Consider the following 16,328-nt stretch of genomic DNA (forward strand, 5'->3'; position numbering starts at 1 on the left):
TGAGGAGCCGAGCGCGGGCGGTGCGGGGGGAGGGGCGGCGGCAGAGGGAACAGCCAGTTGTTTAAAATCCTTCTAGAGCAGTTTCTAATTCCCCGCTTGCGCCGGGGTTCGGAGGGGGGAGGGAGGGAGAGGAGCGGGAGGAGGGAGGAGAGCGGAGAGGGAAGGAGGGAGGGAACCCGGGAGGGAGGGAAGGAGGGAGGAGACTGCCGCTTAGGCTGTAGCCGCCGCCGCGCGCTTCGGCAGGCCGGAGGGAGTCGAGGTGGGGGGAAGGCCTGTCAGTCTCGTGCGTTGCCTGGGCGAAGGGGGCGGAGCTTTGGCGTGGGGCGGCCAATAGTGGGGGTGGCTGCGTGGGTCGCCATGGGGACGGGGCTGTTCCCGGGGAGGCTGTGATGGGTTGACAGGTGCGTGACAGTGGGAGCTGCTCTCGGCACAAGCATGTACGGCAAAGGCAAGAGTAACAGCAGCGCCGTCCCGTCCGACAGCCAGGCCCGGGAGAAGTAAGTGTCTCCGCTTCTCACCCACCTCCGCCTTCTCACGCGCGCACACACACACACACGCACGCACTCGCACACTCTCTCTGAGACACCCAGACACACAGACACTCTCTGCCGGGGGAGAGCCGGGGGGTGGGCTGGCAGGGGGAGGGGTGCGCGAGGTGGGGGGCGTGCGGTGCTGGGAGCGGCTGTTTCCCAGGAGGGGCTCGCGCGGGGCTGGCGGCCGTGGGGTCTGGCGGGAGGGAGGGAGCGAGTGTGTCGGGGGGCGGCGGCGGTGCCGGTGGCGGGGATGGAAACTTGTTTGGGTGATTGAGGGAAATAACCCGCGGGTTCAACCTTCTCGCAAAGTAACTTTGGAGCTGGGGTCCGGGGCTGCGGGGAGCGGAGAGCCTCCGGGGGTAGAGGTTGGGCGAGAGGGGGCAGCTGCGTGGAGGAGGGCACGCGGAGGGAATGTGGGTGTTCGGTGGGGGCGGGCCGGGATCGGGGCGGGCTGCTCGAGGGGCGCCGCGGCGGGGGGCTCGGGCGCCGGGGCCGGTTGCGCCTGGCGAGGCGAAGGCAGCGGGGCCGGGCGCGCGGCGGGCGGAAGCCGGGCGTGGAGCGGCCGAGCGGGGCCCCGCTGGGCGCGGAGACGCGCGCGGGGCGCGGAGGGCGTGTGCGGGGCGTGGGCTGGGTGGGCGTCGGGGCTTTCCTGGTCCGGAGGAGGGACGCCGCGTTCGCAGCCCTGTGTGCCTCGCAAGCCTGGGGCAGGGGGCGTCAGGGGCGCCGCTGAAGTTTGGGAGTCAAAGGACGGAGTTCCCGGGGAGGAAAAGTGTGCTGGCGAGAAGCGGGAGCTGTTGGGGTAGGCTGGCGTTTCTGCCGCTCGCAGTCGACCCAACTCGGCGGCGGCGGCGGCGGCTGGAGAACTTTTTTTTTTTGGAGACTTGCAGCCTCCCAAACGTAGAGGGCCGTGGCGGTCCGGGCGGCGAGCGGGGGTCGCGGGGCGCAGAGGAGTGGCGGTGGGGGCCGCGGCCGCTGGCGCGTGGAGGGCTGTCTGCGGTGGGGAGGGGGCAGTGGTCCGAACCCGGACTTGCAGGAAGGGTCGAAGCGTGGAGACGGGGAGGAGTTGGTTGTTTGGTCGGTGTGGCGAGGAGATACAGGTGTTAACTCCGGTGGGAGCCCAGGGGAGGCTGGCGAGAAAAGAGCCCCTCCCGGTCTGGGATGCCACCGTCACGGCACGCTGCGAAGCAGGGTTGTTTGCTTCTATTCTTATGTGCTTGTAACGGTGATTTGGTTGTTACTAAAAATGAGAGCGCATAGTGACTGTGACCACTGAGGAAGAACCCCTCTTTTCTGTGCAGCAGTTCTTATGGTGATTCCCACTAACCACCTCCATTCTGAGGATGAGGCGTATCCCTGTCATTGGACACGCTCTGCCCTTCCGAGGACTTCAGACTGGAGAAAAGTCTGAGAGCATCTCTCAAAAGCTACTTTAGTCACCTTGCACAAGGAAATAGCTGAGTAAATAAAAACCCAATGTGCAGAAACTACCGGGTTTGCCTCCTAGTTTTAGGCAGTTAGTAGTCTTCTGAAAGTTTCTTGTGCCCTAGGGTTGGGAACATTTCCTAATCTTTGTGTTGGCAGCAATAACCGCAATTCCTATAGGATTTAGGGGCGGCCTTGGCGTATCAAAACAAACCAAAAAAAGATACTACCCCCTACACCTCCAAGGTATTTTCTGAGCTGTATTCAGGATCTTGTTGCTGTGACAAGGAGTATGTAAAAGATTTAGCATTATAGGTTGGTTAAGAGATAGCAAGTTACTGGAATTGAAGTTTTGAGATAGCGTAATTTGTGTGCGTTTATCATTTAGTGGCAATATATCTGAGAAAATAGAAACATTTAGGGAAGATGTTTTAATGATTACAGAGTATTTGGATTTCATATGTTTGGGAGTGAAGGAATTGAAATGTGTATTGAGGTATATCTTAAACGTATTTTCAGGGTGGTTGAATTTGAGAATCCAAATTTTGGGTTTTACTTGAACTTCCAGGGATGGCTGAATTTAATCTATGTTATGATAACTTTGGTAAAAAAATTTTTGAAAGCATCTAGCATAATAATGAGGAAGTTGAACCTGGTGTGTCTTAAGTCCTTTCTAGCTCTAATTCTGTGGTTATGTCATGAAAACAAATAATTGCCATTTTGCTGTCAAGTCTACCAAACTGAACACCAAGTAACATCTACACTTGTAAGCCAGGTGGTGAGAGTTCTGCTAGATGGTGCTATTTGATTTAAATAAATTTCTTCCATTCATTATAATTGGCAGCAGGAATCCTGGATTGCTTTGCCTTACGGACTAAATATAGGTAAAGAGGCCACTTTTGGAGAATTGACAATGACCATTCTGAGTTAACTGTTGTTGCATTAATTTCTAGGCGAATGTTGTTTGAATCTAAGACAAACATTGAGGTAGACTCTGTTTGATGCAATAAGTTTCATTTTGCTAGAAGAGTTGATCTGATTACTCATTTTTTGCCCTTTCTGTGTACTTGGGACTTTAATGGCCCTGTTCCACAATAACCTACTGACTTCTGAAGATAGGTGTCTTGAAGTTGTCTTTAAAATGGTATCACCAGATTAAAAAAAATTTTTTTTAAGGAGGCAGACCTCAAAAAGTGCCTGAATGAAGAATGTTCTTTTATATAGCAAATTAGAATTCTACTGACCTTAAAAGTCACAGAAATAATGTTTTTCAGTAATGAATATGTGAACATTTTACAATAAAAACACTCTGAAAAATGAGTCATCATTAAAAATAATGGCATGTACATAAAATAAAAATACTGGTTTTATAATCCATCAAGAAATACCATTTTCTTATAAGTTCATAGAGGAGAGCAGACAGGCCCTTATCTATATTATATCTTTGCTTTCTCTTTCATTAAGTCACTATATGGGATACTTCAAATTAATTTGTAGATTTTATGCAGGTTCTATATTTTCAGTATACACTTCTGAACATAAAAATGACTGGAGTCAGGTTAATTACTGATTTCATTGTTTTAAAAGCCAGACGGATCAAGTCTATACAGAAGTTTGGATTAGGTTTAATTATAGACAGGGTGATTGAAAACCGTTGGAGGGAGGAGGGATGTTTGCGTAGAAATATAAATTCTGATCCTGTTAGGTCATTTCCCCCTTTAGCAGGCTTTCTTTGTAACATTGTACTGCAGTCTCAATTGCAATTAAGTAACTATGCAATTGGATGGTTAATATCTGCCTTCCTCTAAAATGTAAGTTTCTTGAGGGCAAGAGATAATACTTCTATTTCTTCTCTGAGGTGTCCTTGACATTGAATAGTTGCAAATGTCAAAAGCACCAACTAAATACTGTTGAATAGATGAAGATGTTAGATTCAAGGGCATTTTTTCAATGTGAAAAAAAATTTTTCAGTGACCTTCAAAATAAGGACTTTGGAAGTTTGAATTCCATATTTTCTAGCTTAAAAATAACTGATAATAAAAGAGTAATCATTATTTAAATTGTCGTTCTGTCTGTAAGTCACTGTGTTCTGCACTTTATTTTTTCTAATTCTCCCATCAATTCTGCAAGATACTGATTTGTTTTTTCTCCATTAAAGAAATGAGAACTCTTGGCTAGTTGAGTAACTTTGCCCAGAGGTACACTACTAGCTGGGTTTCTAACAAAGATATCTCTGCTTAAAATCTGTAGTTGAAGATGAAAGATACATTTTTTTCACTATCCTAGTTTGCCTTCTTGATTTAGGGTAGATTGCTACAGATTTAGGGAACAGCTTTACATAATCAGATATAACAGACTTTAAATATTTGATCAGATATGTAGTCTTTACCACTGGTGCACCTTATGCTGATACCTCCATTTTGACAGATTGCAGACATGTGTGTGGTGTGGGGAAGACAAATTTTAGGAGGGAAAGTTGAAAGCCTAAAATAATGAAACATTCTTGTTTCTTGAGATTTTTTCCTTCTGGAACTTTTGTGTGATCATTTAAGTTTTAAAATTAGACATTGTAGTGAACAAGTTATATATGAAATGTTGCTGAATTTTAGACCACTGTGTATGCCACCACTGCCACAGAAAGAGTACCTAGCACCTGCAAATTGATGAGATACTACTTTTTGTTAAACTAATTTCATCTTTAAAATTATGTAATAGCACAGAAAGATGAATGTGTTATAAAACAACATTGAACAAAGATACTAAATAGTGACATTAAGTTAAACTTGTCAGAAATTATAGGAATCTGTACCTTTGACCCTGGTGCTCTGAGAAGTAACTTTGGTTTTTAAACTATGAAGACAACATAAACTCATTTTTAAGTGGTTAAAAATCTAATGATCATTTAAGTATGATTTCATATAGACTGCCATGATTATGCAGAAATAGACTTTAGTCAAATGAATTTTGGAAATTCGGAAAAAACAATAAGTACTACTCCATATGAGAGAGTTTGTAGATATTAGCATCAGCATGACCTCTTTTTTGTTATTAAATTTCCCCCCTAAAAATGGTAAACTTTTCTTCTTCCTTCCTTCCTTTTTTTCCTGAAGGAAATAAGGCAAGTGAAATAATACAGATCTTGTCAGAAACTTGATTGAGAAGCAGTTAATTCATTTAACACAATTCAAGATTTCTAAAACCAATGAAGGACTACCTTTATGGGGATTAAATTTTCTGTATGATATTCGATTGACTCTTCCCTTCTCAATCCCCAGGATGTTTCCTCCAGAATAACTTGTATCTGATATGTCAGCTCTGGGAGCCTTACTTATGATTGATCTCCTTTCCATTATTTAAGAAGTATCCAAAAAATGATTTTTTTTGAAGGAACAAATCTAAAGAAAAAAGTGTAAGATGTTGAGAGTTAACTTTTAGTATTGTTTATTTGAAGGTTTATTGCTCTTAGAAATAGTAATAATGTTGAAGTATTTTTTCAGAGCTGTGAAAGAGAAAAAAAATAGGTTTATTTCCACACCCTACAGCCAGTTTGCCATATAAATCCAATTTAGGGTGAAAAAAATTAAGTTTTAGTTACTTTGCAGTAGTGAACTAAATCCATCTTACATCTTCAGTTACTACCAGAAAATAGAATTATTTTGTTTTAAAATTGAAACATACGCTGTAGACAAGGATTGGAATACGGAGGTTGCTGTTTATTAGCACTCCACCCCAATAGTTTAGAATTAGAAGTAAAATTTGGGGAATTTAGAATGTTCTCCCTTCCATAGAGATCACAACTGTTACATTAATGTTGGGACATAGGGTTGAGGCTTAATGTACTAGACTTTAAAGACGGGAAACTACTAAGAATGTTTAATTTAAAATATATATTGAAGATAATTTTATTCTGTAATATGTGGGACTGCTCCCTACTATTGTGTGTACTTTATTGCTTTGACGTTGGTGTGGGAAGGATAGAATATATTTGTGTACTAGTGATGTATTGTTGGTTAGTAAGCCTCTTTAAACATGCTAAAATATTACTTTATTAATAACTTACTGCTAATCAAAGGAAGGCCTTAAAATAGCACTGGAGCAATAGAATAAGATATATTTTGAAATCTGAAAAGAGTTTGGAATTAAAAGTAAGTGGTTATATTTGGATTTTAAAATTTGCTTGTCAGATTTTATATATGTTTTACATATGTAACATCTATTAATGTAATTCATATATACAACTTAACGTGAGTTGGACTGTGAGTTATTTGACTATACTACCAAAACCCTGTGTATATGCTAAAGAGTGATCCGAAGGTGGTCTGCCAAGATTTATATCCTACTTGTTTTCAGTAGTACAGAAATAGTAGAGGCTATTCTTCCCTGAACTATATATCTTAGTCACTGTGTGAGATGTTGAAAAACGGGTAGAAAAACAGGTAGAAAAACCAGGGAAGAATAGTGTTTTTCCAGATAACTTTTAATAGCTGTACAAGTTGCTCAAATTTTTATTGGTCATAATGGGTAACTGGTAATTTTTGTCAGAGTGGGTTAGTAAAGATTTTTGAGAAGTAGTGCTAATAATGTTTTTGTAATATTGACAGAACCAGAAATTTATCTGAGCTCACAAGAGCCTGGGCATTTCCAGGCAGTGAAGGAATTAATATTTGTTCTTTGTTCCTCTTTAAAAGAGACACTTTGGTTGGTGTCACTTCTTTAGTAGTGACAAAACCATCTTCATATTTTACTTTAAGAATTTTGATTGTTCTGTTTCATGTAGGACCCATACACCTTTCCAATAGTAATGAGCCATCAACATTTTAGATCACAGTTCAGTGGGAGTGAGCTTAAACCAATGACCTGGAAATCTGTTTTTGATCTTCTATGTTAATTTTGCTTCATGGCATATCAAACAAGTAGTTGAGCACAGAAAAAAATTGTAGAAACTGATAACACTTTTTTTAAAAAAGAATTTTTTGTAATTGTGTATATAACACAGATTTAGTTACTAACATATTATACATTTGTAGTTAGTGTAATCTACTTCCCTGGTGGCTCATATGGTAAAGAATCTGCCGTGGTGCAGGAGACCTGGGTTCAATTCCTAGGTCAGGAAAATCCCCTGGAGATGGGAATGGCTACCCACTCCTATATTCTTATCTGGAGAATTTCATGGACAGAGGAGCCTGGCAAGCTGTAGTCAGTGGGGTTGCATAGAGTTGGACACAACTGAGCAACTAACACAACACAAGCCATCTCAAAATACTAATGAAATATTTGTGAAGATAAGAAGAGTAGATGAAAATTTTTATTTAGTTCTGTGTAAGTTAAGGGAGGAGTTGATGCCAAAAACAGAGTCTCACCTGAAATTAATATGATTATTTTTCTTTAGTGATCTGATATTTACCTTGATTAATCTTGTTTTTACCTACTTCAAACTTGAGGGAAAAAACCAAATCTTCTTTACTAATATAAAAAAGTAAAGAAAGTGAATGAGTAATCCTGTTAAAAATGATTTTATTTAAACAGGATTAAAATGATTTTTTTTTCTGTAAAATAACACAATCCCAAATACTACATAAAGAGTTTGTGGAGTTTTGTCATAGAAAGTTAAATGTTTAATAGCAACAGTAACAGCAGATGCTGTCGTTTGAGTATTTGTTTATATTTGCCACATTACTTGGGACTTTCCAGGTGGTACAGTGGTAGAGAATCTGGCTACCAAGTGTGAGTCGTGGGTTTGACCCCTGGATGGGGAAGATCCCCTGGAGAAGGAAATTGCCTGGAGCATTTCATGGACAGAAGAGCCTGGCAAGCTTCAGTCCACGGGATCCCAAAGAGTTGGACGTGACTTAGTGGCTGTGCACTTTAGTTGCATTGTCTCATTTAATCTCAAGAATCCGCTAGACTGTAGGTGCTGCTTTCTGTTAATGTTACAGGAGAAACGAGAGACTTAGGAGATTATTGTGTTTTGGGTAAGGAAAGAAAGTGAAAGTGAAGTCGCTCAGTCGTGTCTGACTCTTCGCGATCCTGTGGGCTGTAGCCCACCAGGCTCCTCCGTCCATGGGATTCTCCAGGCAAGAATACTGGAGTGGCATGCCATTTCCTTCTCCAGGGGATCTTCCCAACCCAGGGATTGAACCCAGTCTCCCGCATTGCAGGCAGACGCTTTAACCTCTGAGCCACCAGGGAAGCTTTTGGTGGCGGGTATCAAAACGAGAGATAGAAAATGGCTTAACTGGTCAGGGCTTAAGAAATTCTCATATAACAGGATGTCTAGAAGAGGTAGTTTCTGCGCTGATTTAGACTCAAGAACACCAAGAGATCAGCTTCTCTGCCATCTTCATTTTTTCCCTTCCATGAATGCAGTGTCCCTGCATCAGGTTCCTAGAGTCACTTCCTCATACAACCAAGTATAAACGTAGGAGAAGGGGTAAGGTTTTTCCTTTATGTCTCATTAATCTGAGAGAAAAGCTTCTTCTTAAGGTACTTAGCAGATGTCTTCTTATGCCTTATTGAAGAAACTATTAGGTTCCCTCCGCTAAACCAGTTACTGGGGACGGTAATGGGATAACCATAACTGACTGAAATTGGTCATCCGCCAGGCTGGGAACATTCCTCCCTTGTATCTGAACTACCTAAACACAACTGGAGGTCTTTGGCAAGGAAGATGTGTCTTGAAGATATGGAGAGAATGAAATGGGTCCTTGCCTTACGGAACTTACTTTCAAGTTTGAAAGAGAAGCACGTAATAATAAACAAGTAAATATTGGAACATCTTATGGAATAATCTGAATGAATCTTTTGGCTAACCCAATATATACAGTAGGCAATTTTAGATAGAAGTGCTAAAAAGGTAATAAGGTAGTGTAATTGTAATATAGAGAATGACTGGGAGGCTGCGTTAGATTGGGTGGTTCAGGGGAGACCTGAGTAAGTAGAGACCTGAGTAATACTGAGAGTCAGTAATAAGAAGATTTGGGGTTAGAGCATTTTAAACAGGCTAAACTACCATTGAGGTAACCTCTCAGCATCAGCATAATTGCTCAAGGATATATAAAATATGAGTCAAAATTGGGATAAGAAGCTATGCTTCCTAGAGTCTGGTTTTAGTTCTTATTGAGCAATTGGGTGGTGAGTTTAGTTTGTATGTCTTCCTAAATAATAAGGTTGCCTATCTTTTATCTTCTGAACCCCAGGGATATAGTTGTTCCTAATGAAGGAACATTTGGCTTTTATAATATTATTGATGGAAGAAATATTTAAGATTTATTGAACACTTAAGGCTGGTTGGTTTGAGAAAGGATGGTACAACTGGATAATTATTTCTCATCAGTTTCCTGTATTGGATAAGACCCCCTTACTGTGCTTCATAGCAACCTCTACTTTTCGTTTTTCGTGTTGTCACAAATTTACGGATCATTTGTGTGATGTTTTGTTTAATGTCTCATCTGGTTAGGTTGGAAGTTTCCTGATGAGAAAGAACCATGGGCATTGTCTTCACCACTGTAGTCTTACTGCTTAACACAGTGCTTGGAGTTCTGATTAGCTATTTGTGGAATTAATGGATCAAGGATGTAACTGGTTATAAATATATCACAACAGGATGTCACTATATTTAGCTCATTTTCTCCCCAATATTTCTAACATTTAGAATCAGGATTAGTATGTAGTTCCTAAAGAAGAGTCTTCTCTAATATAGGCGTTTAGTGCCTTCTGTGGCTTTCAGAACTACAGGAGATTACCCAGTTGTATCAGTGTGAAATACATGTACATTTTTAATAAGAATTTTTGATAGAATAGTCTTTTTGTGTTTCAGCAAATTAATAGTATAAATGGAATTATGCTTTAGAGTTTCAAGGCATTTTAATGTGCTTTATTTAAATCTCTCAATAATTCTATGAGTTAGGTGGTAATTCCCATTGACTGTAGAGCTTTGTACATGGAAATTGACCTACCCAACTGTGGTAATATAGGTAATACACGGCAGAGTTTAGTCATATTTAGATTTTTTTGGTTCCTAGGTCAGTGTTTGTTTCATTATACTACAGCTGCCTCTTTTAAAATAAGAGATTCATATATATTTTAAGAAAGCTTAAGTATGGATTTGATTGAATGGAGAATTGTGGACTAGAGATAGGTAAAAGTTTATGTCAGTACCTTAAGTGAATATATCAATACTTTAAGGGAAAAATATTGTTACAACGTGGGTTATACAGAATCCTATATAATTACTTAACTCCAAAAGTGCTACACCATAAGTAAAATCTGTTATTTATTTGAACTTCATATGCTTTTGTTATATAAATTGATTGGTTTGAGATTTGGAGGTAGTTTGGATTTCTAGTCTGTGAAGATTTATGCTAATTTAGGTTGACGAACTCTATTCTTTTGCCAGTTAGGTTCAATTTGGAGAGCTGAGTTAGTGTTTTTTTTCCTTCTGTGCCTCTCTCCAATAAGGGAGAGAACTTTTTTTGATATGGATTATTGATAGAATATTCTTTTCTTATTTTTCTGTTTATGGTTGTAAATACATATATATAAATATATATATAACATTTACCACTTTAACCATTTTTAGGTGTACATTTCATTTTTTCACAATGTTACGTGCTATTTGTCATTTATAATTGGATTAAAGTTATGTGATGATTACCCTCTATCAGTGCATTTAAGCAATAGCTATTTATTAGGAAGCTATTAAAGGTTTTTTAATAAGCATTTTTTCCCCTGGAATCAAACTGAGGGACTGATGATAATATTCTTTCTTTTAGACATGTTGTAATGAATAAAAAAACACCAGGCTTCCCTGGTGGCTCAGACGGTAAAGAATCCGACTGCAGTGTGGGAGACCTGAGTTCCATCCCTGGGTTGGGAAGATCCTCTGGAGAAGGGAATGGCAACCCACTCCAGTACTCTGGCCTGGAAAATTCCATGGACAGAGGAGCCTGGTGGGCTACAGTCCATGGGGTTACAAAGAGTCAGACACAACTGAGCTACTTTCACACAATGAAAAAATTTCAGTGAGGCTTTTTTTTTTTTTGCCATAAAATACTTTTACACAATATATGTATGTGTATGTATATAGTGGTTATTAAGCACATTCACATTGTTGTGCAGGATCATCACCAGCCCTCTCTAGAACTTTTTCATCTTCCGAAACTGAAACATTGTATAACTCCCCATTTCTCCTTCCCCCCAGCCCCTGGCAGTCACCCTTCTGCCACAATGATTTGACTCTTCTGGATACTTTGGTGGTGATTTAGTCACTAAGTTGTGTCCGACTCTGGTGGTTTAGTCGGCAGGTAGTGTCAGACTCTTGCAACCCCATGGACTGTAGCCTGCCAGGCTCCTCTGTCCATGGGATTTCCCAGGCAAGAATACTTGTGTATGTATGCGTGAAAGTCGCTCAGTCGTGGGATTTCCCAGGCAAGAATACTTTGTGTGTGTGTGTTTGTAAGTTGCTCAGTCGTGTCCGACTCTGTGACCCCATGGACTGTAGCGCCCCAGGCTCCTCTGTCCATGGGGATTCTCCAGGCAAGGATACTGGAGTGGGTTGCCATGCCCTCCTCCAGGGGATCTTTCCAACCCAGGGATTGAACCCAGGTCTCCCATGTTGCAGGCAGATTCCTTACCAACTGAGCCAAAGTATAATTATGCAATGTTTGTCTTTTTTTATCTGGCTTTTTTATTTGCTCACTTAATCCATTCACTAGCTTCATAAAGTTTATATAAAGCCCCATTTTACATAGGGGGAAACTGAGTCTCACTGAGGTTATATACTTTGTCCAAGGCCAGGTAGTAAATTGTATAGTATGAATTCAGACCCAGGTTTCTGATAGTAAATTGTATAGTATGAATTCAGACCCAGGTTTCTGAGTCCACTGCTGATTTTAAACATCTTGCTTCAGTGTGTTTTATTGCCTCATATGGGGAAAAAAAAATGGAAGTCACGAGGGTAGTGAGGGGGAGGGGATTGCTTGGATAGTTCTCTTTACACATATCCATTTTTACCTGGGGTTGGATGCATTGAAGAAGAAAGAGGTTAAGGAAGAAGGTTAAAGAAAACATTTTACGGCTGCTAAAAAGGTGGGCAGAATTATAGCTACCCAAAGTGGTCCCTCCACACATAGCTCCAAATTTGTTAGCTGGTATCTGAGATTTAACAATTTGGATACAATGCTTCTCAGAGAGGACGATGCCAATTAAGAGTTCAGATTATAATTTCAGGTAGAGCTGTTTCTCCATTCTTTCTGTATCTAGAGGCAAAGTAATCTGGAATGAATTACTTGACTTGGTAAATTTTAGAGACAGAAATAAATAGAATATGTAATGTGTAGAAAAAAATGCTTTCTCCTCTAATTATGAGTTTCCTTTCATTCTCTCTTCTACCCAACATATGGCCTGTTGGTTTCTTTTTTTTTGTTTTTGACTAGGGCATCTGGAAGGTTCCATGTGGTCTAGGAGCAATAGTTCAACCATATTGAGTCTATTACATAGTAATTTCTATAGTACTGACTATTGGAGAAAATAGAAACAATTCCTTTGTTTCACTTTTCACAGTGTCATGTGCTATTTGTCATTAAAATGGGATTAAAATTATGTGATTATTATACTCTATCAGTGCATTTAAGCAATAGCTGTTATTAGGAAGCTATTAAAGGTATTTCAATAAGCATTTTTTCCCCTCAAATTAAACTGAGGGACTGATACTGTTATTCTTTCATTTAGAAATATTGTAATGAAAAAAACTTCAGTGAGGATTTTTTGTTTTTACCATAAAATGCATACATTTACACAATATATATGTTTGTGTGTATATACTGGGAATAGTATTCAGGTAGAAGTTCATCTTGGGAAGTGACTTACTAATTCATTTTTAATTCAGATTGTTACTCAGTCAGTAAATTGGATTCAGGGCCAAAAAGATTACAGTATAGGCAAGTTTTTAACTAAAACTTTAAATGATGTTTCCATTTCTTGTCTTTGTGTTTTTTCCCCAACCAGCACCTTGGATTTTTGCTATGATAGGCTAAATAATGGCAACTCAAAGATGGCCACATCCTAACCCTTAGAACATGTGACTGTGTTACCTAGGAGATGAGCTTTGCAGATATGACTAAGTCAAGGATGTTGGATGAAGGATCTTGAGATGGGTTACTTCCTCCCTAGATGATCTGCATGAGCTCAGTGTAATCACGTGGGTCCTTGTAAGAGAGAGACTAGAGGTCAGGCAAGGCCATGTGGTGACAGAAGCAGAGAAGGGGATTGGGAATGCTGCCGGTTTTGAAGGGAAAGGGTAAGATCAGCGGCCAAGGAACGCAGTCATCCTTAACAAGCTAGACAAGGCAGAAAATGGATTCTAGACCCTTGAGAAGAAACAGAGCCCTGCCAGCACCTTGATTTTAGTACTTCTGATCTCCCATATAGAAGATAATAAATTTGTGTTGTTTCAAGCCATTAAATTTATAGGAATCTGTTACACACATTCTCTCTCTTAGTCGCTAAGTTGTGTCCGACTCTTGTGACCCCATGTACTGTAGCCCGCCAGGCTGCTCTGTCCATGGGATTCTCCAGGCAGGAATACTGGAATGGGTTGCCATTTCCTTCTCCAGGGGATCTTCCCAACCCAGGAATTGAACCAGGTCTCCTGCATTGCAGGCAGATTCTTTACTGACTGAGCTATGAGGGAAGCTAGCCATAGGAAACTAATATACAATTTTTGCACCCACAGAAGAATCTGCTGTGACCATATTAAGCTGGAAGTACCAAGCTATATCCAGGGTGAGGCACAGGCAGTTGTTTTTCTTTTGGTTTTGGATTGAGAAATAGTTAATATAAAATTTCAGTTTTTTGTTTTGTTTTCCAGTTTTTGAGATGTTGTTGACATACAGTATGGATAAGTTTAAGATGTGTATTGTGGTTATTGGATATATGTATATTAGTTTGGAGAAGGAAATGGCAACCCACTCCAGTGTTCTTGCCTGGAGAATCCCAGGGATGGGGGAGCCTGGTGGGCTGCCGTCTATGGGGTCGCACAGAGTCGGACACGACTGAAGTGACTTAGCAGCAGCAGCAGCAGTATATTAGTTAATGCCAAAAAATGATGTTGATGCTTTTCTGTAAGATGGGAAATCATTAACAAGTGAGTCCATGATACAGCAATCACTGTCTAAAGTGCTGCTAGTTAGTAATATTTCTGTATTTGTGTTAGATCCCCAGTAGGATAGCTCCCTTAAAAGAACATGTGAAGAGAGTTTATTGAAGGTATGTGCACGATTAAAACTCACTAGGGATGGATTAACACCCAGGGGTTAGGAACAAGAGACGCTTTTCCCCTCTCCAGTCTGAGGGGAAAAGAGAGAGAGCAGTTACCAGAATCCGGTGAACATTGTGGTCATTGTTGAAGGGCTCCCCTTCTGGAGGTGTGGTTTTATGATGGGGACCACAGCCACGTCAAGCCCACTGTCAACAGAGGCTGGGGGCCTGGCGGGGAGGGGCGCTTCTTTCTTCTCCTGCTCTCTGATTGGTCAGTGCCGCCTCTCTGTAGAGCTCAGCCTGGAGCCATCGGGTAAGGGAGCTGAGGTGATGAACTCGGTAGAGATCTGCCCTGTGTTCAGGTTCTGAATTTTTATAGATTTGAAGTAAGTCTTTCAGTTCTTCGTATACAATGCCCTGACAAAACAGAGCTCTTTAAAAAATTGGGTTTGGTCAAAATAGCACTTAAAATTAGTTTTTAGAACCTGTTTAAGGACTTTATGGGAATAAGCAGTGGCTCAGACGATAAAGCGTCTGTCTACAATGTGGGAGACCTGGGTTCAATCCCTGGGTCAGGAAGATTCCCTGGAGAAGGAAATGGCAACCCACTCCAGTACTCTTGCCTGGAAAATCCCATGGACGGAGGAGCTTGGTGTGGGCTACGTCCATGGGGTCACAAAGAGTCGGGCACGACTGAGCGTCTTCACTTTCACAACTTTATGATACTGTAAATTTGTATACTTTTTATGAGATAGGGATAATATTCCTTCTGCTTTCTGCTATCTCTAATGCCTTTATTCACTTAAATGCTCACTGTCTCCCATAGGTCAGTCTCTGTTGAGCCCTCTTCTGTCAGATCTGAATAACAGCAGTCTCTGCCCACTGGGACTCACTGTCAGGGGAGGCTCGCTACCAGTGCTCACCGCTCTGGGTAACACACACTGTCATGGCTCTGCAGAGTGTCTGTGGAAGTTCTGCAAAAGGACATTGCATCCAGCCAGAAGTTGCGGCACACCCAGGAGATATTTTCAAGAGGATGTTTATTAAATGAGAAATAAGCATTAGCCAAATTGGGAGAGGGGACAAATAAAAGAGTATTTTAGGGAGAGAGAGAAATATGTACAGAAACATGGAGGCATTACAGAATATGGTGAACTGCAGCAAGTTGCAGTTGTGGAATATGGGCTTAGTTGTTTCACAGCACGTGGGATCTTCCCAGACCAGGGACCCATGCGTCCTGCATTGGCAGGCAGATTCTTTACCACTGAGCCACCTGGATGTGCTGTTGAGGAATACTCTAAACAGAAACTGTTTCATTTGCTTAATTTTATTTTTTATGTAATTTGAATGGAGAAGGTGATGGCACCCCACTCCAGTACTCTTGCCTGGAAAATCCCATGAGTGGAGGAGTCTGGTAGGCAGTAGTCCATGGGGTCGCAAAGATTTGGACACGACTGAGCGACTTCACTTTCAGTTTTCACTTTCATGCATTGGAGAAGGAAATGACAACCCACTCCAGTGTTCTTGCCTGGAGAATCCCAGGGACGCGGGAGCCTGGTGGGCTGCCGTCTATGGGGTCGCACAGAGTCGGACACGACTGAAGCGACTTGGCAGCAGCAGCATGTAATTTGAAAGGTTACTTTTCATTTTAAGTTATTACTAAGCATTGGCTATATTCCCTGTGTTATACAATACATCCTTGTAGCCTTACACCCAGGAGTCTGTACCTCTCACTCCCCAGCCCCTATATGCCCTTCCCACATCCTCCCCACTGGCAATCACTAGTGCATTCTCTATATCCAACAGGAACTATTTCCAGAACAAAATTCAATGACAACTTGATCAGGGAAATGAGCAATTATATATATATATATATATATATATATTTTTTTTTTTTTTTAAATTTTACTTGTTTACTTTGGCTGTGCCGGGTCTTCATTGCTACATGGACTTTGTCTGGATGCAACAAGCGGGGCTCCTCTCTGATTGTGGTTCACAGGCTCCTCATTCCGGGGCTTCTCTTGCTGTGGAGTGTGGGCACTAGGTGCTTCGGTAGTTATGGGGGACATGCTCAGTTGTTGCAAGTGGGATCTTCCCAGACCAAGGATCAAACCTGTG

At 41.3% G+C, this 16,328-nt stretch overlaps 1 protein-coding gene across 4 annotated transcripts in view; it reads left to right on the top strand.

Moving 5' to 3' along the window:
- Positions 377-16,328, top strand: part of SSBP2 (single stranded DNA binding protein 2) — a 308,955-nt gene continuing 293,003 nt past the window's right edge. Inside the window, exon 1 of one of the 4 annotated variants that reach the window (XM_018050056.1) lies at positions 377-497. In XM_018050056.1, the coding sequence (XP_017905545.1) occupies positions 436-497 (62 nt within the window). In that variant the 5' untranslated portion in view covers positions 377-435. The remainder of the gene's footprint in view (positions 498-16,328) is intronic. The other 3 variants (XM_018050058.1, XM_018050057.1, XM_018050055.1) reach the window with 3 other exon arrangements.

Source organism: Capra hircus, chromosome 7 (assembly GCF_001704415.2).
Source record: "Capra hircus breed San Clemente chromosome 7, ASM170441v1, whole genome shotgun sequence".
Lineage (NCBI taxonomy): Eukaryota > Metazoa > Chordata > Mammalia > Artiodactyla > Bovidae > Capra > Capra hircus.